This window comes from Salvelinus fontinalis, chromosome 6 (assembly GCF_029448725.1).
Source record: "Salvelinus fontinalis isolate EN_2023a chromosome 6, ASM2944872v1, whole genome shotgun sequence".
In the NCBI taxonomy this organism is placed as follows: Eukaryota; Metazoa; Chordata; class Actinopteri; order Salmoniformes; family Salmonidae; genus Salvelinus; species Salvelinus fontinalis.
In genome coordinates, this window is record NC_074670.1 from 25,060,250 (window position 1) to 25,083,554 (window position 23,305).

The 23,305-nt window shown below is 42.3% G+C and overlaps 2 protein-coding genes and 1 pseudogene across 5 annotated transcripts; all 3 read right to left on the reverse strand.

Moving 5' to 3' along the window:
• Positions 1-49: 49 nt before the first annotated feature.
• On the reverse strand, positions 50-1,405 carry lypc (ly6 domain containing, pigment cell). Its single transcript, XM_055924427.1, has 3 exons — positions 1,099-1,405; positions 649-768; positions 50-527 (listed from the first exon to the last, which is right to left on the reverse strand). The coding sequence occupies exons 1-3, from the start codon at positions 1,148-1,150 to the stop codon at positions 322-324; spliced, it is 378 nt and encodes a 125-aa protein (XP_055780402.1). The 5' UTR covers positions 1,151-1,405; the 3' UTR covers positions 50-321.
• A 483-nt stretch (positions 1,406-1,888) lies between these two features.
• Positions 1,889-6,570, reverse strand: LOC129858578 (coiled-coil domain-containing protein 105-like; annotated as a pseudogene).
• LOC129857437 (uncharacterized) lies at positions 5,652-23,249 on the reverse strand. Of its 4 annotated transcripts, none has more exons than XM_055925679.1 (11): positions 23,144-23,249; positions 21,872-22,098; positions 20,790-21,790; positions 20,268-20,420; positions 18,740-18,817; positions 14,521-14,637; positions 13,582-13,731; positions 13,194-13,361; positions 7,246-7,437; positions 6,805-6,996; positions 5,652-6,717 (listed from the first exon to the last, which is right to left on the reverse strand). In XM_055925679.1, the coding sequence occupies exons 2-11, from the start codon at positions 22,041-22,043 to the stop codon at positions 6,613-6,615; spliced, it is 2,328 nt and encodes a 775-aa protein (XP_055781654.1). In that variant the 5' UTR covers positions 22,044-22,098; positions 23,144-23,249; the 3' UTR covers positions 5,652-6,612. The 4 variants fall into 4 exon arrangements, with proteins under 4 accessions (XP_055781654.1, XP_055781655.1, XP_055781657.1 ...); XM_055925680.1 differs by lacking the exon at positions 23,144-23,249 and adding an exon at positions 22,207-22,380; XM_055925682.1 differs by lacking the exon at positions 20,790-21,790 and having other exon boundaries at positions 21,867-22,098; positions 23,144-23,248.
• Positions 23,250-23,305: the final 56 nt, after the last annotated feature.

Sequence of the window (23,305 nt, forward strand, 5' to 3'; positions counted from 1 at the left end):
AACCATGTGCGTGCTTTGCTCATCTCCAGAAAATGGTCAGTTCAATGGAAATGATCTCCTCTGTCCATATTTCATGTACAGAAAGCACACATTTACTGTGTTAAACACCTGGGCCACGTTCAGCAGAATACAACGTTTTGGAACGAACAGATAGAAATATGGTATGTACATTATAACAAACATGCCTCCAACAATTACAACAAGGAATCATGTTCATCACATTTATATCTGAAAGGTTTCGACCAACGCTAGGCATCTGAATGTGGTCATGTTTTCCTTATGAATTTAGCAACAGTAGCATTATCTTTAAAGGTGGGTAAATCACAGTGAGAGAGTGAATGAGAGGAGAAAGAGAGCAGAGCCAGTCCAGTAGAGGGCAGAGGGGGCTGCGGCCCCATTACACAGGTGGGTAGAACAGCATTCATTGGTAAAGGTGAAGTTGAGGCCCATTGCGTACTTCTCACCAGTCAGGCCACACAGGGCGGAGAGGACACAGCTCTTCTCGTAGAGCGTCAAACTGAACTCTCCTGTAGATTAAAGGTGTTTATGACCGAATTAGTGTTACATTAATGGTGTTATTTGTACACACTCAATCACAAACATGCGGGCACACACACACACAATGTATGTAACTTAAGGACCTCTCACCGCGCCTCCCCACAGCTTTGCTGGACAGACATAGCTGACCTGGAGGACACTTCTGAGGGAACTTGATACAGTCCAGTGGGGAGATGGCAGGGAAGACACAGGTGAAGCAAAACAGAGGAACTGAAAGAGAAAGATATTGATTACGCTAAGAACAAAGTAAAACTAAAGTTTGGCACAGGGACTGAAGGATAGTAGAGATTTTTAATAGGTAATATTGCCAGTGAACATTTTCAGAGGAAGAAGCTGAAGTCTTATGATGGACAGTTGAGGGAAATGGGTGGGAGGGGCTTAAACAATGCTGTTAATGTAATAATGCACAAGTCAATGTAAAAAGCTAAACACCAATTAAGCAATTAGCTTCTCCCATAAACACACATGCACGCACAAACACAGTATATGATACATTGCAATATAAGCATTCCATTTCTAACTCCTTTCATTTCCACTTACCCACAGATGGTACCAGACACAGTAAAAGCAGATGGCATAGAAGCTGCGACATCACTTGTTTTTTTTGTCTCTCTCCAAACAAAGACAAAATCCTGTATTCCCTTTGATTTGACTGCTTTCCCAGCTCCTCACGACCTTTCTGTCTTCTCGTTATCTAGTTAGTCTAGATAAATGATCATCTAAAAAAACAATTACTTGTTGCAACCTTCTCTTATCCGGTAAAATGTGTTGATATAGTCCTTTCTGGGGATGCGTCTGTACAAACTTATGGCATTACGCCAGTACCCTTAGTCTTCTCTCTCTTCATGCATCGTCTGCACAGATCTGAAGATAGCCTCTCGTTTTCCTTGATACTACCTTAAGTATCTCCAAACATCTCCCCACTCCAAAACATCTGATTCAATTAGGACATTAGCCGCCCAGTGATAAGACTGAAGTCACTCCTTCGCCATGGCTGATTGTAAAGTTTGCACTGGAATCTGCATAAATACTAAAGTAGAAACAAACTATTTGAGTATTCAGTTAAATAGTGTGTATTGCAAGGAAGATACACAAATATATTGCTGGTATCTACAGTACTGCTTTGCCGTGTATAGAGGGCCTTTATACAGTGATTCTGTAACCACTCAATAAAGAAGAGGCTTATTGAATCATCCCTTATTTCTTAATGAAACACATGAAGTTTAGAGGGAGGACTGTCAAGTGACTTGCAGTCTTATGACTCGGACTGAAGAGGAGGGGGCGATGGAGACTGGACTTTATAACAGTATACATTTATTGACAGGTGAAGTTGAACATAATCAGTACACTGTTTGTGATTCTAATGCAGTCTATGCTGAACATATTCAATTCGCATTATAGATGCCAAGCTGTACAAAATGGCAGTATGACAAGGAGATCAAGTACAGGCCAATGAAACCCATGCACATTTCTGCTCTAAGGGACTCCCATACAATAAGCAATGGGGCTGAGTTTGCAGAGAAATACTGTTCATGTTTATTTCAAGTACACGTTAATGGTGTAATGCAGAAATGTGGTTAATTGAGAGTTGGGATGCCACACATGACTAGGTTAAACATACCTTCCTAATCATCTTGTTTAAATGGTCCCTTTTCAGCACATTGGTCCCTCTTTCACTTCATATCCAGGATAAAACACACACATGCCGTTTGTATACAACTATAGATAGGGGCTATTCTCTTTCCTTGATTCCTCTCCTCATCTACTTCTCAAAATGCATTGGCGGAGAAGATCAGAGGGGAGGAACCTTATATCTTTCTTCCCTCTAATCTTCTCCTCCAATGCATTTTTGAGAAGGAACCAAGGGAGAGAGGAAACGTTGAAGAAAGATGAATTGAGTCATGCACTACATAATGAGTTTAGTACAATCCCTGTTGGAGGAAAGTGGGCAGCCTGAACACAGCAGAGTCCACCTGCTCTGCGGCCCTCTTGCCGTGCAGGTTGTCCACCAGCTGCAGACATGTGCCCTGCAGCCTGGAGAGCTCCTCTTCAGAGGACAGCAGGCAGCATCTCAACACAGAACTACCCTGAGAGAAAAACACAAGACTCAGAGGGCTGAATTCTAACATGAGAACAAGCACTTAACTCAACAATGCATAAATCATGCATTGATGTCATTGGAAGACTTGCACAGAAATTTGAGTCTACTACAGTAAAATGGCCAAGTACATAATATAAGAGAAAGATTGTCAATCATGTTCTGTTTTAGAGGAAGACCGTTAGTTACCTGTATGAGATGAGCAGCCTCAGGTAACTGGGTCCCAGGGTGTCTGTGGTAAACGTTTACTATAGCCCTGTTCAGTTTCTCTCTGGAAAGTATATCCCCACTGTACTCAGGGCCCTGGAAAACACATGACAACATAATAAGTTAGGGGTGGAGTAGTGAAGTCACCCACTACAACATTATTACACCAACATTAGTGGCTCTTTCTTTACCAAATAAGTACAGATACAGATACCATCTCCAATGCACACTCTTATCCATGACAAAGCCTACAAATGGTTCCACTCACATACTGACCAGTGCTCTGTCATGGCTGTGACGAATGCAGTTCAGCTGCCTCTGTTAGCGGAAAGTGGCCAGCCTGGAGGCTGCGGACATAATTGTGAGATTTTGCTGTGCGAGAGAGTTTTACTATTTTGACTTTTAAATGTTAATGACTCCAACCTAAGTGTATGTAAACTTCCAACTTCAACTGTATAGCCAACAGGCTTGAACATAGTGCACATTCCTTCATTATTAATTTAATTCATCATAACTTTAAAATATTAAACTCTCACCATTGTCCCTGTGGTTTGGGATCTGAGTTTATTCTTACACAAAGCATCATGAGCACCACCACTTCAATTGTGTCTGTGTGCCTCGGGGTAAACGCTGCGGCGCTACTGCTCCGCGCACGTCTGATAGACCCTGACCGTCCTGCGTCGGTTTGCCACACCAAGTGTTCCGCTCGTCGTATAGAGTGCACCGTATCATCTCGCCAATACTGCGGTCCTATCGCCACAGAGGCGAGGGGAACTGACTGAACAGGCATTTATTTACTTAAGCCTCTTTTTTTTTTTTTTTTTTTTTAACATTTAAACTCATCAAAAAAAGAAACGTCCTCTCACTGTCAACTGCGTTTATTTACAGCAAACTTGACATTAGTAAATATTTGTATGAACATAAGATTCAACATCTGAGACATAAACTGAACAAATTCCACAGACACGTGACTGACAGAATTGGAATAATGTGTCCCTGAAGAAAGGGGGGCGGGGTCAAATTCAAAGGTAACAGTCAGTATCTGGTGTGGCCACCAGCTGCATTAAGTACTGCAATGCATCTCCTCCTCATGGACTGCACCAGATTTGCCAGTTCTTGCTGTGAGATGTTACCCCACTCTTCCACCAAGGCACCTGCGAGTCCCCTGACATTTCTGGGGGGAATGGCCCTAGCCCTCCCCCTCCGATCCAACAGGTCCCAGACGGGCTAATGGGATTGCGATCCGGGCTCTTCGCTGGCCATGGCAGAACACTGACATTCCTGTCTTGCAGGAAATCACGTACAGAACGAGCAGTATGGCTGGTGGCATTGTCATGCTGCAGTGTCATGGCAGGATGAGCCTGCAGGAAGGGTACCACATGAGGGAGGAGGATTTCTTCCCTGTAACGCACAGCATTGAGATTGCCTGCAATGACAACAAGCTCAGTCCGATGATGCTGTGACACACCGCCCCAGACCATGACGGACCTTCCACCTCGAACCCGCTCCAGAGTACAGGCCTTGGTGTAACACTCATTCCTTCAATGATAAACGCAAATCCGACCATCGCCCCTGGTGCGACAACCGCGACTCGTCAGTGAACACTTTTTACCAGTCCTGTCTGGTCCAGCGACGGTGGGTTTATGCCCATAGGCGACGTTGTTGCCGTTGATATCTGGTGAGGACCTGTCTTACAACAGGCCTACAAGCTCTCAGTCCAGCCTCTCTCAGCCTATTGCGTACAGTCTGAGCACTGATGGAGGATTTGTGCGTTCCTGGTGTAACTCGGGCAGTTGTTGCCATCCTGTACCTGTCCCGCAGGTGTGATGTTCGGATGTACAAATCCTGTGCAGGTGTTGTTACACATGGTCTGCCACTGCGAGGACGATCAGCTGTCCACCCTGTGTCCCTGTAGCGCTGTCTTAGGCGTCTCACAGTACGGACATTGCAATTTATTGCCCTGGCCACATCTGCAGTCCTCATGCCCCATTGCAAGCATGCCTAAGGCACGTTCACACAGATGAGCAGGGACCCTGGGCATCTTTCTTTTGGTGTTTTTCAGAGTCAGTAGAAAGGCCTCTTTAGTGTCCTAAGTTTTCATAACTGTGACCTTCATTGCCTACCGTCTGTAAGCTGTTAGTGTCTTAACGACCGTTCCACAGGTGCATGTTCATTAATTGTTTATGGATCATTGAACAAGTATGGGAAACTGCGTTTAAACCGTTTACAATGAAGTTCTGTGATGGTATTTGGATTTTTACTAATTATCTTTGAAAGACAGGGTCCTGAAAAAGGGGCGCTTCTTTTTTTGAGTTTATTAATTACCAGGTCTCTTTAGAGATTAGGTTACTAAATAACAACAAGTTCACCTCAACCTCCGAGGTTCAAATAAACTACTGTTGAAATATCTCCAAAACAACAGTTCAAGTAACCAGAAACCATGGTCCTGCTTGTGATTGGACAAGAGGTCAGTCAGTTGTGGGGTTGACTGAGGTCATGTGGAGATGGGATCCAGCTTTTGTCAAATTTACGTCCCCCAAAATATTTATTGCTAACACTAACTGCCACGTTAATTCTCCTAACCTGCTGCGCAAGTTCTCCTAAACCGCCTACAAAAAGTACATTCTGACAAAAGCTGGATCCCTTCTAGCCATGACCGTTTACTGGGGATCATATTCGAGTGTGAAGTACAGAGCAAATGAGACACTCACGGGTCATGAAAGTCCCTTTGATCATCCATGACATAAGCCGCAAAGTACATGCAATGAAAACAGACTAGATTCAATAATTTCGATCATGTAGAGAGTTTTATTTCTCAATCTCACAAAGACTTAAAAAAATTAAAACATGGCAGACATAAAATTATAAACCTTTTCCCAAAATAAATGTATCAAACCATTCGGTAGTAAAATTAAACCTGCCAAAAAGTACAAATAAATATTTTGGGGTAAAAAATGTAAACCCCCTTATGACAATCACAATACCACGCAGAATGATGTAGCTAATGTGTAAAGAAAATGGTAGTATGAACAGAAATAGCCCATTCGGACAAAAAGACACTGGGGGGAAAATTTTTAAAATGAAATCACAGAACTTACAGTTTGACACCAATGAAGAAAGCTTTTGGGGAACTGCAACATCAAACTCTCCAAATTCAACACAATAATCATCCCCCTTCTGACAGCATGTATCAAGAACGCTGCCCTGAAGGACACATTAACAAATCTCATCATACATTTCCCCATGTCCCATGCTACTAGTTAATCAATGTCTGACACGGACCAAAGTGTATTTTGAATGTGCATAAACAGAACTCGGGAAAGGAAATTATTTGAACTGTCTGTATTGATACATTCCATTGAAAGAGTACCATTTAAGCAAATTCAAAATATACTTTTGTCCATGTCAGACATTAACTACTAGCATACTTCATCAATTAAATCAGTCAATATGAATATACAAATATGAATGATGCCAAAACGGAGTAATAACATCATTATTGACAAATATCCAGTCAAGAGTTTTGTGAAGGCAATAAATTGTTTTAACATAAAAACCAAGGCTTGCCTGCCAAGGCAAGATGCAACTAGTGCAAAACACAACCTTTTCAATGGGCCTACATACAATTGTAATTAGTAGTAAACTACCTGGGGAGCAAGTGTTGGTTCATGCAACTCATCTATATAAAATGTGCATTGTACCTTCATGGTTCTATGTTTTTTGCTCTTTCACTATCTTGTTTGTCTCTTTCATAATGTGTGTTTGACAGCAATCATGGGTTCAAATTTGTTCAGCAGGTTCTGTTGAAGTTCTTTGAGTAGATGATCCCGTTCTTCGGAATCCAGGAGAACTTGCTAAATAAAACAAGTTTACAAATCAAAATAGTCAGTGTTAATTTGGTCCGACCTTTAGTGCTTTTCTAAGGTCATGTACGGACATACCTCAATGAGTTTGTCTCTCTTCTCCAGGCTCTCCCTCAATTTCCTCTCCTCCCTCTCTTTGTCATCCTTTTCGCTCCGCCAGGCTCGCTGTGCCTCCTTGTTCTCCTTCCCTCTCTCCCTCAGGTCGTTGAGTGTGTCTTTGAGTTGCTTTGACAGTGAAGACACCGTCTGACTATGATTCTGCTGTTGCTCCTTGAGAAGGCAGGGAAAGATGGGAAGAGAGGAAAGGTATGGGTTCTAATGACAAAACTATATTATAGGCGTTGGTATTTTAGATACCTCACTGAAGATGACCTGAATTGTGTAAACGACAATGGAAGACACAGCACATCTCAGTATATAGAGGGAGCCTCTTACTAGTCTCACATGGCTTCCCCTTCACTGATATGAAAGACAGGGATTGGTGAAAGCATCCACTCTCCCATTGTCGTTTGCACGCACCTGCACTATAGCCTGATAGTCCTGCAGGGCGGTGGCGAGCTTGGAGAACTCCTGGCACATGGTGGCGCTGTGCTCCTCTCTGTCCTGTAGCCAGGCTATCACTAGGCTCTCCTTCTCCTTCAGCTGAGAGGCCAGAGCCCCCTCAGCCCCACCTCCTGACACCCCTTGGCTAATCACAGAGTCCGACAGTGCCTGGGGGAAAAGAAAACAAGTTATGAGGAGGAAAGTCTCCCTGAAGCGAGTCAAAGAAGCTACATGTAGAATTTTTGCATTGTAATTCCAAAAAAGTCCATATAATAGCTGCAGTAGTAGTGGAATGATAGTGTTTCACAATATTTTTTCACACCAAAAATATTTTGGGCCAATACAAAAATCGCATTCTAAAATGCAGACTTTCTATTTGACAACAAAAGCATACGTTGGTAATACTCTATGATTTTGCTATACAACATTCCTGTAGATTGTTCTAAAACTTATTTGGTTAACAGGAATAGCCTATATATTATGTTGATTCCCGCTTTAAAAGTATCTGCCTGTCCCTGTTTCGCGGTCAGCTGCTGTGTGAGTGAGCCACTCACTCCCTCTCCCCACATTGTGCAAGGACAAATGGAACAACACAGAAATTTCACATTTGGAGCAACTTTGACATTTGGAGAAATGCGGATAAACAGAATCTGATGTCAAAATTGGTAAAACTGAGATCTTGTTGTACAATGAAAAAAAATAAACGCAATATATAAAGTGTTGGTTCCATGTTTCATGAGCTGAAATAAACGATCCCATATGCACAAAAAGCTTATTTCTCTCAAATTGTGTGCAGAAATTTGTTTATATCACTGTTAGTGAGAAGTACTACTTTGCCAAGATAATCCATCCACCTGAGAGGTGTAGCATATCAAGAAGCCGATTAAAAACAGCATGATCATTACACTGGTGCAATTTGGGCTGGAGACAATTAAAGGCAACACTAAAATGTGCAGTTGTCACAACACAATGCCACAGATGTCTCAAGTTGAGGGAGTGTGCAATTGGCATGCTGACTGCACCAGAACTGTTGCCAGAGAATTTAATATTAATTTCTCTACCATAAGCCGCCTCCGTCGTTTTAGGGAATTTTGCAGTACTTCCAACTGGCCTCACAACCGCACACCACCTGTTTGGCGAGCGGTTTGCTGATGTCAACGTTGTGAACACAGTGCCCCATGGTGGCGGTGGGGTTATGGTATGGGCAGGAATGAGCTATGTACAATGAACACAACTGCATTTTATAGATGGCAAAATGAATGCACAAAGATACCGTGATGAGATCCTGAGGGCCATTGTCATGCCATTTATCCGCCGCCATCACATGTTTCAGCACGATACCTCCCGGGCTCAGGTCACAAGGATCTGTACACAATTCCTAGAAGCAGCAAATGTCTCAGTTCTTCCTGTGTACTAACCATACATGTCAACCATTGAGCATGTTTGGGATGCTCTGGATTAACATGTACAACAGCCTGTTCCAGTTCCTGCCAACTATCCAGCAACTTCGCACAGCCATTGAAGAGGAGTGGGACAACATTCCACAGGCCACAATAAACAGCCTGATCAGCTCTATGCATAGGAGATGTGTCACTCTGCATGAGGTAAATGGTGGTCACACTAGATACTGACTGGTTTTCTGATCCACACCCTTACCTTTTTTAAAAAGGTATCTGGGACCAACAGATGCATATCTGTATTCCCAGTCATGTGAAATCCATACATAAAGCCTAATGAATTTATTAATCTTTGAAATTGCTGCATTTATATTTTTGTTCAGTATACATAAAATAGCAGAGGCCCATCAATTAGCCCACATGGCTATATAGCAACAATATCATATTTAGAGTTGGCAACCTAGCTAAGTGTTTTGAGTTCCGACTTCACCAGGTAGTGAATAATATAGCCTATAGGCCAATATGCTGTCAATTAAAAAATATATTTAAGTCAACAAAAAAAGAAACGTCCCTTTCAGGACCCTGTCTTAATAATTTGTAAAAATCCAAATAACTTCACAGATCTTCATTGTAAACGGTTTAAATGCTTGCTTGGTTTACCATGCTTGTTCAATGAACCATAAACAATTAATGAACATGCACCTGTGGAACGGTCGTTAAGACACTAACAGCTTACAGACGGTAGGCAATGAAGGTCACAGTTATGAAAACTTAGGACACTAAAGAGGCCTTTCTACTGACTCTGAAAAACACCAAAAGAAAGATTCCCAGGGTCCCTGCTCATCTGTGTGAACGTGCCTTAGGCATGCTTGCAATGAGGCATGAGGACTGCAGATGTGGCCGGGGCAATAAATTGCAATGTCCGTACTGTGAGATGCCTAAGACAGCGCTACAGGGAGACAGGACGGACAGCGGATCGTCCTCACAGTGGCAGACCACGTGTAACAACACCTGCACAGTATCGGTACATCCGAACATCACACCTGCGGGACCGGTAAAGGATGGCAACAACAACTGCCCGAGTTACACCAGGAACGCACAATCCCTCCATCCGTGCTCAGACTGTCCGCAATAGGCTGAGAGAGGCTGGACTGAGGGCTTGTAGGCCTGTTGTAAGGCAGGTCCTCACCAGACATCAACGGCAACAACGTCGCCTATGGGCACAAACCCACCGTCGCTGGACCAGACAGGACTGGCAAAAAGTGTTCTTCACTGAAGAGTCGCTGTTGTCTCACCAGGGGCGATTTTTGGATTCGCGTTTATCGTCGAAGGAATGAGTGTTACACCAAGGCCTGTACTCTGGAGCGGGATCGATTTGGAGGTGGAAGGTCCATCATGGTCTGGGGCGGTGTGTCACAGCATCATCATACTGAGCTTTTTGTCATTCCAGGCAATCTCAATGCTGTGCGTTACAGGGAAGACATCCTTCTCCCTCACGTGGTACCCTTCCTGCAGGCTCATCCTGACATGACCCTGCAGCATGACAATGCCACCAGCCATACTGAAGAGCCAGAATTACGTTCATTAGAGTTAACAGCCTCATAACTGCAGCCCAAATAAATGCTTCACAGAGTTCAAGTAACAGACATCTCAACATCAAATGCTCAGAAGAGACTGCGTGAATCAGGCCTTCATGGTTGAATTGCTGCAAATAAACCACTACTAAAGGACACCAATAAGAAGAGACTTGCTTGGTCCAAGAAACGAGCAATGGACATTAGACTTGTGGAAATATGTCCTTTGGTCTGACGAGTCCAAATGTGAGATTTTTGGTTCCAACCGCCGTGTCTTTGTGAGATGCAGAGAAGGTGAACGGATGATCTCCACATGTGTTGTTCCCACCGTGAAACATGGTGGTGTAATGGTGTGGGGGTGCTTTGCTAGCGACACTGTCTGTGATTTATTTAGGATTCAAGGAACATTTAACCAGCATGGCTACCACAGCATTCTGCAGTGATACGCCATCACATCTGGTTTACGCTTAGTGGGACTATCATTTGTTTTTCAACAGGACAATGACCCAACACACCTTCGGGCTGTGAAAGGGCTATTTGACCAAGGAGAGTGATGGAGTGTTGCATCAGATGAAGGAATGAAGGAAAAGCAGTGGGAACTGTTGGAAACTCCTGTTGGAAAAGCATTCCAGGTGAAGCTGGTTGAGAGAATGCCAAGAGTGTGCAAAGCAGTCATCAAGGCAAAGGGTGGCTACCTTGAAGAATATACAATATATTTTGATTTGTTTAACTCTTTTTTGGGTACTACATGATTCCATATGTGTTATTTCATAGTTTTGATGTCTTCGCTATTATTCTGCAATGTAGAAAATAGTAAAAATAAAGAAAAACCCTGGAATGAGTAAGTGTGTCCAAACTTTTGACTGGTACTGTAGATGCACAAAGAGCCAAAAATAAATCTGATAATTCTGGATCCTATTTTGACAGGTTGCACATCAAAATATCAATCATGCATTCCCTGGATATGTTAGATCAATAGCTGACTTTTTAAATATTAGTCTACCATCTCAGTTGACTTACATGGCACTGTAAAAATGTGTCTAGAGCCCTGACGCTAATGCAAAGTAACTGTCCATTAAAACATAGTTTTTTGTTGGAGCAACGTTCCCTCAAATTTTTTGGGGCACTGAGCAAATGTTTGGTCTTGTGAGCGGTGACGTCAACTTTGTGCAACTTTTGGCACGCGTCTACTGTGAACACTGAAGGTGTACCCTTACAGTTTTAGACAGTAGCCAATAGGCTATTGTGGCTATTTCAGCAAAATGTTGGCCTACCAACAAAACAGTGCAAATCCCATAACATTTTCACATGGAAATAGCTTATGATTTCAATGATATAGCCTACAGTAGCCTATATGTGGTGTTCAATGCAGGCCTGCATTGCATGAGACTTTTAAAACATTATGAAGGGCTTGACATTAAGTCATGATTGTTTTTACCAGGTCTGTAACATGGGCCAAATAGGTGACTGTAAATTGCATTTTATTGTGTTGTATGACGCAAGAAAACACTTTACAAAATACAATGAATTATTACCATACAGAGAACTAGACAATGTAGGCTACCCCTCTCTATTGGCTTATTTGCATATTCAAGCCCATCTCAAAATACAACAACGCACCTTTAGACATAAGCTTTTTACCAAGACAGCTTGAAATGTAGCCTACATGTTTTGGGTTCTTGTAGGAAGCACTAACTCCCCATTGCTGACCTATACTTATCTATAACTGGGCTAATAAACTTGCTATCTACCAAAGACTATCAACAAATGTGCAGATGCAAGTCTGAACTGAAACGCTCAAGACCGCTGATGGGCTACACCTTCCAATAGAATTCTACTCTGTTGCACTCCGTCTCTGCCTACAACAAAATCAGACTCAAATTTGCAGTCAGATTTGTTTTCATTTGTTGCATTGAAATGGGGCTGATATAATGTTGATTCGATCACAGAAGAAAAAAAAACTTTGATCTATATAGTGCAAACCAAAGGGGCGAACTCAGTGAAGTTCAATCTCTTGCGTCTCTGTGTGGCTGCACACATGCGCAACTTAGAGGGAACATCTATTTATTGTTATCAAGCAAAATAGTTATTCATCTCAATGTGACTTTTTGTCCATATCGCCCAGCTCTAGTACCTACCCCCAAAAATTATTTATTGCCGATTTATCACATTTTATTATGCATTTAAAAAAAAAAAACATTTATCGTGATATGGATTTTTATCCATATTGCCCAGGTCTAGAAAACTGCACCCCTCCTCTCTTACATCTGTATCAATAAAAGGCGTGGTCATGTCCTACTAAAGCACAAGGAACAACGGCAAACTGTGGCAAGCAGCCAACGTAGAAATCCCTCAGACATTTCCTAGTTGAAAAAAAATCTACACTCTTCAAACTATTTCAGTTTATGTGAGAAAACATGCACTGAATAGTGTAGGGAATCATTGTACCATCAAAATTGCAGTGAAATATCTACGACTGCTTGAAGTTGGTGGACGAAACTGAAAGTAAAATAGCCTCCATCATGGTCAATGCTAACCGGGATCCTTGGATGTCGGATAGCACTAACCTCTCCACCGTATTGCAGGGGAATGGGATGCGTGGGAGTGGGAAAGAGTTGTTTATATTCAGCCTAAGTGTTGTCGAAATTCACCTAGGTTCCACATGGGTGAGAATCGACATGTAGCACCTTTAACTTGAATAACAGAGGTCAGTGCATGCGGCACTGGTTACTGAACCTGACAAACAATCGTGGGCACACTAACAAGAGATGTCCCTGGAATCAATTCTATTTAGATCAGGAACGGTCAAATGAATAGATAATCAAATTAATCAAAGCACTATCTTTCAAGACATCTGGGTCTGTATTCACAAAGCGTCTCAGAGTAGGAGTCCCACAGCACACCTAATTTAATTCATCCTATGGAGACACTATGTTGAGGTGAACCCCCTCACCTGCATGTCTTTCTGAGAGCTCTCTAGCGCCTCCTTCAGGCAGAGGAGAAGTGACTCTTTCTCCTGTAGGACTGCTGTGAGGGCCTGGTCCCGCTGTCTCCACACTTCCCTCTCCTTCTGCACCTCCCGCTGCACTCGCTCCTTCTCAAACAGCTCCACTCTCAGTTCCTGGGGGTTAGAAGAAAAACAGGGCCCTTATGTGAGAAATTACTAGTAACACCTTTGACTGAATGACTATAGTGTATCCAGCACAATATGTTAACTTTATTAATGAATGTGAGTTAATACATCTAAGTGAAAGAGCGTGAGGGTGTGTGTGTGTGTTCTATAGCAACTGCCGTACACTGGTAGCACAGCAATCACACGTGTGTTCTTTCAACAGACTCACATTGATGATGTCCTGGTTACATTGGAGCACAGTGTTGAGTGTGGAGAGGTCTTTCTCCCGGTCTCTCCCAGCCTTCTTCAGTGCCTCCAGCTCGCTCTCCATCCTCTTCTCCCTCTCACTCACTTCAGAAAGCAGAGCCTCCAGGGCTAGCTAAAGAAGTGGTAGAACACAAGACATCAGCAAAATCACCTCGTACAGAAATGTTCTATATCCCATACAACGGGTGGGTCTAATTCCGAATGCTGATTGGTTAAATCCGCATTCCAGCCGGTGTCTATTCCACAAGTTGCCACCGGCTAAATCGATGACATTAAAATGCCTATTTACTCTGTTCCATCTGACTGCACAAGCCACTGTCATCAGCCCAGTCAAGCAACTTATGAACTTGATTTCCACTATAAAAAGCATCTAGACATTCTCAGATTTCTTTTAGACTAACATTTTGCTGTGTTGTTGTCTAGCTCCTGACAAGTGAGCACATTTTCTATGCCAAGCGAAATCACATCTCATTAGCTCATTGTTTTGGATGTATAAAAAGTGTCACTAGAAAACAGAGTAAACAAATACTTTGCTGTTATTCTAGCTGCACTTTTTAACGCGACTAAGTTTGCCGTAGTTGGCTAGCTAGCAAGCAAGCAAGAGATAAGAACGTTGCCAGCCAGTATGGCAATGGAACGTTTAGAACGAATGACTGGGTCACGTCTAGATACAGAACAAACTTAGTCTCGGGCCCAACAACACCCATGCCAATATATCCTCCAAACACCAGCTTCTCTGGCAATATCACTTAAGTAATGTCATATTTAAAAAGGAAATATTCACACATTTCATTGTCCATGCTTTGACAGTCTACACAAGTTTATTTGGAGTTAAAATATATAATTCTAAACCAATAGCTTATTCAAAACATAATCAAATGGGATCAATCTTAGCCCTCACCTTATTGTCGGAGAGAGTTTGTTTCAGATTGTCAGTGAGTGCTTGTGTCAGTCTGTCAGCCACGTCTGTCCCTGTCCCCACCTCAACACACATCTTCCTGATCAGACACATGCACTCCTGAGACAGACAGGGAGACAGGAAATGATTGTCTGATCATGGAATAACACATGGCTTGTCCCAGAGATGGCATCAGAAAATGACTTGACGTGATAAGAAAAAAAATGACATTTCAATGATATCAATTACACCAGAATACAAAAACTGCATCTAAACAAATGTCTCAATGGAAAATATTGAGACAATGATAGTTAAGAAAACAGGGTGTGCCCCAACCACCCACGGTTGGAGCAATTTGGCTTGATAATTGGAATTTCTGACATTTCTTGATTTCTTGATTTTCTAATGGATTATTTGTGTACCTGCTTGACATTTTACTGCATTGTTAGGAGCTAGTAATATAAGCATTTCATTGCACCCGCTATAACATCTGCTAAACTGTGTACACGACCAATAAATCTGACAAATACACACAGAACCGGTCAAAAAGTTTGAACACACCTACTCATTCAAGGGTTTTTGATTATTTTTTACCATATTCTACATTGTAGAGTAATAGTGAAGACATCAAAACTATGAAATAACATATGGAATCATGTAGTAACTAAAAAAAAGTGTTAAACAAATCAAAATATATTTTATATTTGAGGTTCTTCAAAGTAGCCAACCTTTGCCTTGATGACAGCTTTGCACACGCTCAACCAGCTTCATGAGGTAGCCACCTGGAATTATTTTCCAAAAGTCTTGAAGTTTAGTACATATTCTGAGCACTTGTTGGATGCTTTTCCTTCACTCTGTGGGCCAACTCATCCCTAACCATCTGAATTGGGTTGAAGTCAGGTGATTGTGGATGCAGCATTCCATCACTCTCATTCTTGGTCAAATACCTCTTACACAGCCTGGAGGTGTGTTTTGGGTCATTGTCCTGTTGAAAAACAAATGATAGTCCCACTAAGTGCAAACCAGATGGGATGGAGTATCCCTGCAGAATGCTGTGGTAGCCATGCTGGTTAAGCGTGCCTTGAATTCTAAATAAATCAGTGTCACCAGCAAAGCACCCCCACACCACCTCCTCCATGCTTCACGGTGGGAACCACACACAGTGGTGTAAAGTACTTAAGTAAAAATAATTTCAAGTACTATTTAAGTACTTTTTGGGGTATCTGTACTATACTATTTATATTCTTGACAATTCTAAAGAAAATGTTACTTTTTACACCATACATTTTCCCTGACAACCCAAAGTACTCGTTAAATTTGAATGCTTAGCAGTACAGGAAAATTGTGAATTCATGCACTTATCAAGATAACACGTGGTCTTCCCTGCTGCCTATGGTCTAGCGGACTCACTAAACACAAATGCATCTTTTGTAAATGTCTGAGCGTTGGAGTGTGCCCCTGGCTATCAGTAAATTTGCTTACCATAAGGAATTTTAAATTATTTATACTTTTACTTTTGATACTTAAGTACAGTTGAAGTCGGAAGTTTAAATAAACTTAAGTTGGAGTCATTAAAACTCGTTTTTCAACAACTCCACAAATTTCTTGTTAACAAACTATAGTTTTGGCAAGTCGGGTAGGACATCTACTTTGTGCATGACACAAGTAATTTTTCCAACAATTGTTTACAGACAGATTATTTCACTGTATCACAATTCCAGTGGGTCAGAAGTTTACATACACGAAGTTGACTGTCCCTATAAACAGCTTGGAAAATTCCAGAAAAGGATGTCATGGCTTTAGAAGCTTCTGATAGGCTAATTGACATAATTTGAGTCAATTGGAGGTGTACCTGTGGACGTATTTCAAGGCCTACCTTCAAACTCAGTGCCTCTTTGCTTGACATCATGGAAAAATTAAAAAAAAAAATAATCAGCCAAGACCTCAGAATAAAATTGTAGACCTCCACAAGTCTGGTTCATCCTTGGGAGTAATTTCCAAATGCCTGAAGGTACCACGTTCATCTGTACAAACAATAGTATAAACACCATGGGACCACGCAGCCGTCATACCGCTCAGGAAGGAGAAGCGTTCCATCTCCTAGAGATGAATGTAATTTGGTGCGAAAAGTGCAAATCAATCCCAGAACAGCAGCAAAGGACCTTGTGAAGATGCCAGAGGAAACAGGTACAAAAGGATATATATCCACAGTAAAACCAGTCCTATATCGACATAACCTGAAAGGCCGCTCAGCAAGGAAGAAGCCACTGCGGTTCTCTGGTCTGATGAAACAAAAATAGAACTGTTTGGCCATAATGACCATCGTTCTGTTTGGAGGAAAAAGGGGGAGGCTTGCAAGCTGTAGAACACCATCCCAACCGCGAAGCACAGGAGTGGCAGCATCATGTTGTGGGGGTGCTTTGCTGCAGGAGGGACTGGTGCACTTCACAAAATAGGTGGCATCATGAGGGAGGAAATGTATGTGGATATATTGAAGCAACATCTCAAAACATCAGTCAGAAAGTTAAAGCTTGGTCGCAAATGGGTCTTCCAAATGGACAATGACCCCAAGCATTCTTCCAAAGTTGTTGCAAAATGGCTTAAAAACAACAAAGTTAAGGTATTGGCGTGACCATCAGAAAGCCCTGACCTCAATCCCATAGAAAATTTGTGGACAGAACTGAAAAAGCATGTGCGAGCAAGGAGGCCTTACAAACCTGACTCAGTTACATCAGCTCTGTCAGGAGGAATGGGCCAAAATTTACCCAACTTATTTTGGGAAGCTTGTGGAAGGCTACCCAAACGTTTGACCCAAGTTAAACAATTTAAAGGCAATGCTACCAAATACTAATTGAGTGTATGTAAACTTCTGACCCACTGGGAATGTGATTAAAGACATAAGTTTAAATAAATCATTCTCTATACTATTATTCTGACATTTCACATTCTTAAAATAGAGGTGATCCTAACTGACTTAAGACAAGGATTTCTTTCTTGGATTAAACGTCAGGAATTGTGAAAAACTGAGTTTAAATGTATTTGGCTGAGGTGTATGTAAACTTCGACTTCAACTGTATATGTAAAACCAAATACTTTTAGGCTTTTACCCAAGTACAATTTTACTGGGTGACTTTCACTTGAGTAACTTTCTATTAAAAGGTATCTATACTTTTACTCAAGTTTGGCAATTGGGTACTTTTTCCACCACTGACCACATACATATGCGGAGATCATCCGTTCACCTACTCTGCGTCTCACAAAGACACAGCGTTTGGAACCAAAAATCTCAAATTTGGACTCATCAGTCCCAAGGACAGATTTCCACCGGTCAAATATCAATTGCCTGTGTTTCTTGGCCCAGGCAAGTCTTCGTATTATTATTGATGTCCTTTAGTATTTGTTTCTTTGCAGTAATTCGACCATGAAGGCCTGATTCACAGTCTCCTCTGAACAGTTGATGTTGAGATGTGTCTTACTCGAACTCTGAAGCATTTATTTGGGCTGCAATCTGAGGTGCAGTTAATTGCCTATTTCTGAGGCTGGTAACTCTAATGAACTTATCCTCTGCAGCAGAGGTAACTCTGGGTCTGCCTTTCCTGTGGCGGTCTTCATGAGAGCCAGTCATCATAACGCTTGCTGGTTTTTGTGACTGCACTTGAAGAAACTTAAAGTTCTTGAAATTTAACAAGGCACAATTGTTAATTTAAATGCATTCCAGGTGACTACACCATGAAGCTGGTTGAGAGAATTCCAAGAGTGTACAAAGCTGTCATCAAGGCAAAGGATGGCTACACTTTTTTGGTTACTACATGATTCCATGTGTTATTTCATAGTTTTGATGTCTTCACTACTATTCAACAATGTAGAAAATAGTAAATCGAACAAAAAATCCTGGAATGAGTAGGCGTGTCCAAACTTTTGACTGGTACTCTATATTAAACCGATTTGATTTATCCATTTGGCTAACAGTCAAATCTGCCAAATAAGCTGAGGGAGTTTGCTCACCCATATAAACTTTAGTAGAGATAAAGACATTTTGTTTGGGTTGTGTGATGAAAAATGATTCCAATCTGCTAAAACCACTACATCTTATGTTAGGGATGTCCATGTTGTGATGGTAACATTCCACTAGCTCAGCCACTGTCTCACGAGTGAAGTGGATCCCTGTGTTTTCGGCATGACTGCATTGTCTCCACTCATAGAATCAGTATGAATCACTCACCTGGATAACTCGGTCTCTGCCGTGCAACGAATGCCCCAAACTCTGCAGTAGCAAGTTTCCCCCATCCTTCTGCGGAAACTGAAAAAGCCATAATCACAGCACTTAGATGAAGGATGTCAAGTCAACACGGGGCTAGCATTGTTGCAGCGATAGAAGAGCAGACTAGCCTGGTACTAGATCAGTTTGTGTTTTCTTTCAAACTGATGACAATGTCCACAGGCATTGCCAAGACAGCACACACATATCTGGGACCAGGCTAGAGCATCAGACCTGTCCATTTTGAAGCCCGTGTCTTGTAGGTGATATGCCACTATATTACAGTTGATGCTTTCATAGAATGCAGGCAATCAGTTTGCATTATTGTAATACATTTAGAACATATAGTATAAGCCTATAAATTTTCTCTGCAAGTGCCAAGTGTGAAAGTTCCCCACCACAAAAGCTTGATATACTGTGAAACCTCACACAGCGCACACAAATAATCCCAAAGATTGATTTATTTGAATTTTTCTAGGATTGGGTGGAGCTAATGCCAGATTCCAGGCAAATTAAAATATTTCCTTGTGTAGAGCTTTCTGTGGTGCTCTTAATCATCAAAGCTCTTCGTTGATTTACAGCTCCCATTCCCAGACTGAACTTGCTAATAGGGCTTCCTAAAATATCCCAAAAACTGGAACTCAAGCCAGACCTGAATCTCAGACATGAATCTCATGAAATGAGAATCAGTTTAGGTAAGATGCCTTAACAGCTGGGGGTGAGGCCTAGACATGCTAGAACCATAGGTAGGTGCATGGTTGGATAACTTGAGTCTACTGTAAGGAGAGAAGGACAAGAGACACCACTCAGCAGCTGAGTAGCATGTTAATGATCTCGTTATGAAAAACCATTCAGAGCTTCAGGGCAAACTCCACTAGTTGGGGAAGATTCCAGGGAGATGTGTGTGTGGTTATATGAGTGCACCTGCATTAAGGAGACTCACCACCTCGTCCAAAAACCAAACTCTAACACACCCATCATTCCTTGCACAATGCTTTATTTGTGCTTAGTCAACACAAGCATGGCTTAAAGACATCGCTATCCAAGAGATTCTGTAGACGTGCGTGCGCACGCAACTACATGAAGAGGAAGCATGTTAGGGACACTATGTTCAGACCATTATATTGCTGTGCACCGGCTGACTAGGCCTATACCTGTTAATCTTGTATAAAATGTCAGCAGTCAATAACCATGACAGGGAGTGTCAACCTCAGTTGTACTTGTGTGTGCGCAACCAAATTATCATGACCCTTCAATTCCGCTCACCAATTTATACTGTTTTCTTTCTCAATTGAGATACTATAAATACTATGGACCGGTTTCCCAGACACAGCCTAGTCCTGGTAAAAAAAAAAAAATGCTTTCATTGGAGAATCTCCATTGAGAATGCTTTTTAGTCCATGACTAGTCTTCATTTGTGTCTAGGAATCCAGCTGAAAACGTCTAAACTTGGGGGAATCAATGTCAAATCAATAAACTACTCAGTGCTTACCTTAAGCCAATCCTCGGGTCCACTGACATTAGTTTCTGGTTTGGTTTTGGTCCCGTGTTTAAGCTCAGTTTCTAGGGTCTTGATGCGTGTCATGGCTTGATCAAGCTGTCCTCTCAACTGTCTGACTGCAAGGTGCACTCGACCTGTATTACTCTGAAATGAAATAATAAAACGGCATTTCGCGAAAGACATAAGTTGTCACTTAATTCTGTTGAAGTCCTACTCCTGTATTTATAAGTAAGAGAATATTCTGAGTTGGACATTAGATACTAGATTACATATTACAGACCACTAAGTAAATATTTACACTCCGTGATAGACGGAGTGATCCACAGAACAAGGCAACCAGTCGGAAAATCCTCATTTAGGGCAGAGATATTTTCCTGACCAAGGAAAGGGCTCATTTATAGGCTATGGGAATCCAAAGTGTTGTCGTCAGAAAAAAATTCTCGCCCTACTCATAATCACTTCCTATCATTATTTGGCATGCTGAATTTTGATAGAACGTAAGCGAAAACTCACTTCTCTGTGTAGTGGAATAAACTCATCCCTCAATTCAGTCAGAACATCATTGGTCTCTCCATCCGCTTCCTCTCCTCCATTCTGCTCTCCAAAATTCAGCACCCTTGTTACCTCAGGGGAGGATGTCTCGCCTACCTCCCCTGAATATCGCCCTTCCCGCTTTCCCAAAACGGGAATCTTACTCCCCAAAGGTGAACTGACAGGCTTTCCTTCAATACCTTTCAACTCTCTGAGGACCAGGAGTGACAAATCATCCGGAAAATCAAATGGATCACGGCAACCCAGCGAGTCCAGCGATTGGATGGACTCAGTGCGAGAAGACGCTCGTAAGGAGAGAGCGGATCCAGTCAATGACGCTGGGCTAGAGCTTAGTGACGGCACTCTCGACCAATGAAGAGGCATGCTCTGCGACTTATCCCGCGATAGGGCCAGGGGGGAAAAGGGTTGGAAGGGTAGGCGGCGGGGAACCCCACAAACTGACTCATAGGCGGAGTCAGACACCCTCAGAGAATCACACCCCTCACAATTTTTCCCCATCGTGCATCTTTTCCCCGTTCTCCTGAAGTACGGACATGCATCCCATTTCTCAGACCAGCACTCATACTCTGACAGGGCCATGTTCTCTTTCAACATTTCAATGTAACCCTCTCTGTCTCCCATTCCCTCCCCATCCTCCTCCCTAGTGCTGCCCCTCACCCGGAAATCCTGAGGGTGTCGCTGGCGGTAAGCGCTGCGTACCCACTGCCTGACCTTGTCCCTCTCCTGGATCAACTTCTGAAGCTTCTCAGAGGATAAGACCCTCACTCTGGAAATGACAGAGTCAAACTTGAAAACCCGCTCTAGAACTGAAACACATTTGCCACACAAGAACTCCCCCCGCCCACTGCCCCGTGATACAGACTGGCCTAGTATGTGTGTCAGCACAGAGAGAAGGTCCATGGCTTTAGAAGGTGAGGAAAGGGACGAGAGAGAAACCGTGGAGCCAAGAGACATGGTGCTACCTGCAAAGTGGGAAAAGAAAACATTAGAACAGATACACGCACATACATGCAGAGAAGTGCACACACACACACACACCTCACCCCAGGGGCTGCTTTGAGAAGACCTGGAGAGACTTCCTCTGCCCAGCGAGTCTGATGGGGTCTGAGGCTGACCATCTTTCTTGTTCTGACGCCCAAAGAGCCATCGCCGTTGGTTACCGTGCAGGTCACCCCCACACACCAGACATTCCTCACCTTTGCCTCTGGAGGACATAGTAGACGGAAGGGCTAGAAAACCCCTTTATGTCCACAGAATGATCTTCAATATTCTGTTGGAATAAAGCAGAACAGATTATTTTCTGCAGCTTTAACTAAATGTATTCTAAACTTTTTGATCAACGTGTAGAGAATGGTTGGATATCTAAACTTAGAATTACATTCTGTATAATTGCACTTGCTGGCTGTGACATTCAAATATGTTTATCCAAGTTAGAACTGGCTTCACTTTTGGCCCACTTATATAAAAAAATGATTATACTTGGCTGTTTAGCCTAATTCAGTTATCTGCTCTCACTAACTTGCCGCTTAAGAGCCTCGATTTTTTGCTTTGCCTCAGTGCGCTTTAATATTATAGTGTGGATGTTTTGCTCAACGTGTTGGCTCTTTTAGCACAGAGCTGAGTGTTTACAGTTGCAACCCACAGCCGCCTACACGTCGACCTTGAACCACGCTGTCAGTACATTTCGCAAACAGTCAAAGCAAAAAAACAAGTCTCGCAAACGCTCTCCCCGCCATTCGTTTCACTGCTCGCTTGTACCTATCATTATGAACTTTAGACAACAGCAGGCTATTCTATTCCTATACAATATCGAAATATTTATCTTACACCAGCAGCTGTCGTCTATTTCTGTTGCCCGCGGTACACAACCTATAACCAAAACCAATGACCTGTCTATGCAGTCCTATTTTAAGCAGCTGAGGTGTGTAAATAAGTTTCATTCTGACAACGCGGAAAGTTCTAGGCTACGTGTTCACCGTCTGAATCAAGTTAAGCAGTATGACTTCACCAAATTAATTATCCTTCCTTTAGAGATTGCCAAAATCACAGATTGGTTTTCTATACATCCACTTTCAGTCCTTCTGCATGCATAAAGCGTTTGTATGAGTATTGTTTATCTGTCTCGATAAATTAAATCTGGTTTCGCGCTCTGAACACGATAAAATTGGGAAATCTTGAACACAAACATTAATCTCGGTGGCGTCCTCGGTGAAGTTAACCGGGTCCCATCTACATTTTCTAAAAACATGAATGAATTAACCAATGACCACATAGTGAAAAAAAATACAATAATAAAAAATTAAAAAGTGTCTTACAATGTCAACCAGGAACTCGAGCGCACTGCAGTTGCCTACACCGGAAAGGAGCTGTGAGTATGCACTACCTTGCTGACGTCATTAGTCATACCTGGGGTGTATTCATTACGCCAATTCTGTTGCAAAACGTTTCGTAAACGGAACGAAACGGGGAGGGACCTA

Bases quoted from the DNA above. Each gene is read 5' to 3' on its own strand.
- lypc (XM_055924427.1), bottom strand. From the start codon at position 1,150: ATGTCGCAGCTTCTATGCCATCTGCTTTTACTGTGTCTGGTACCATCT. The intron at 769-1,098 runs GTAAGTGGAAAT...TTTCTCTTTCAG, and splicing joins GTGTCTGGTACCATCTGTGG to TTCCTCTGTTTTGCTTCACC. The intron at 528-648 runs GTGAGAGGTCCT...TTTAATCTACAG, and splicing joins CAAAGCTGTGGGGAGGCGCG to GAGAGTTCAGTTTGACGCTC.
- LOC129857437 (XM_055925679.1), bottom strand. From the start codon at position 22,043: ATGTCCTCCAGAGGCAAAGGTGAGGAATGTCTGGTGTGTGGGGGTGAC. The intron at 13,362-13,581 runs GTGAGTCTGTTG...TCTAACCCCCAG, and splicing joins GTAACCAGGACATCATCAAT to GAACTGAGAGTGGAGCTGTT. The intron at 6,718-6,804 runs GTATGTCCGTAC...TGTTTTATTTAG, and splicing joins AGAGAGACAAACTCATTGAG to CAAGTTCTCCTGGATTCCGA.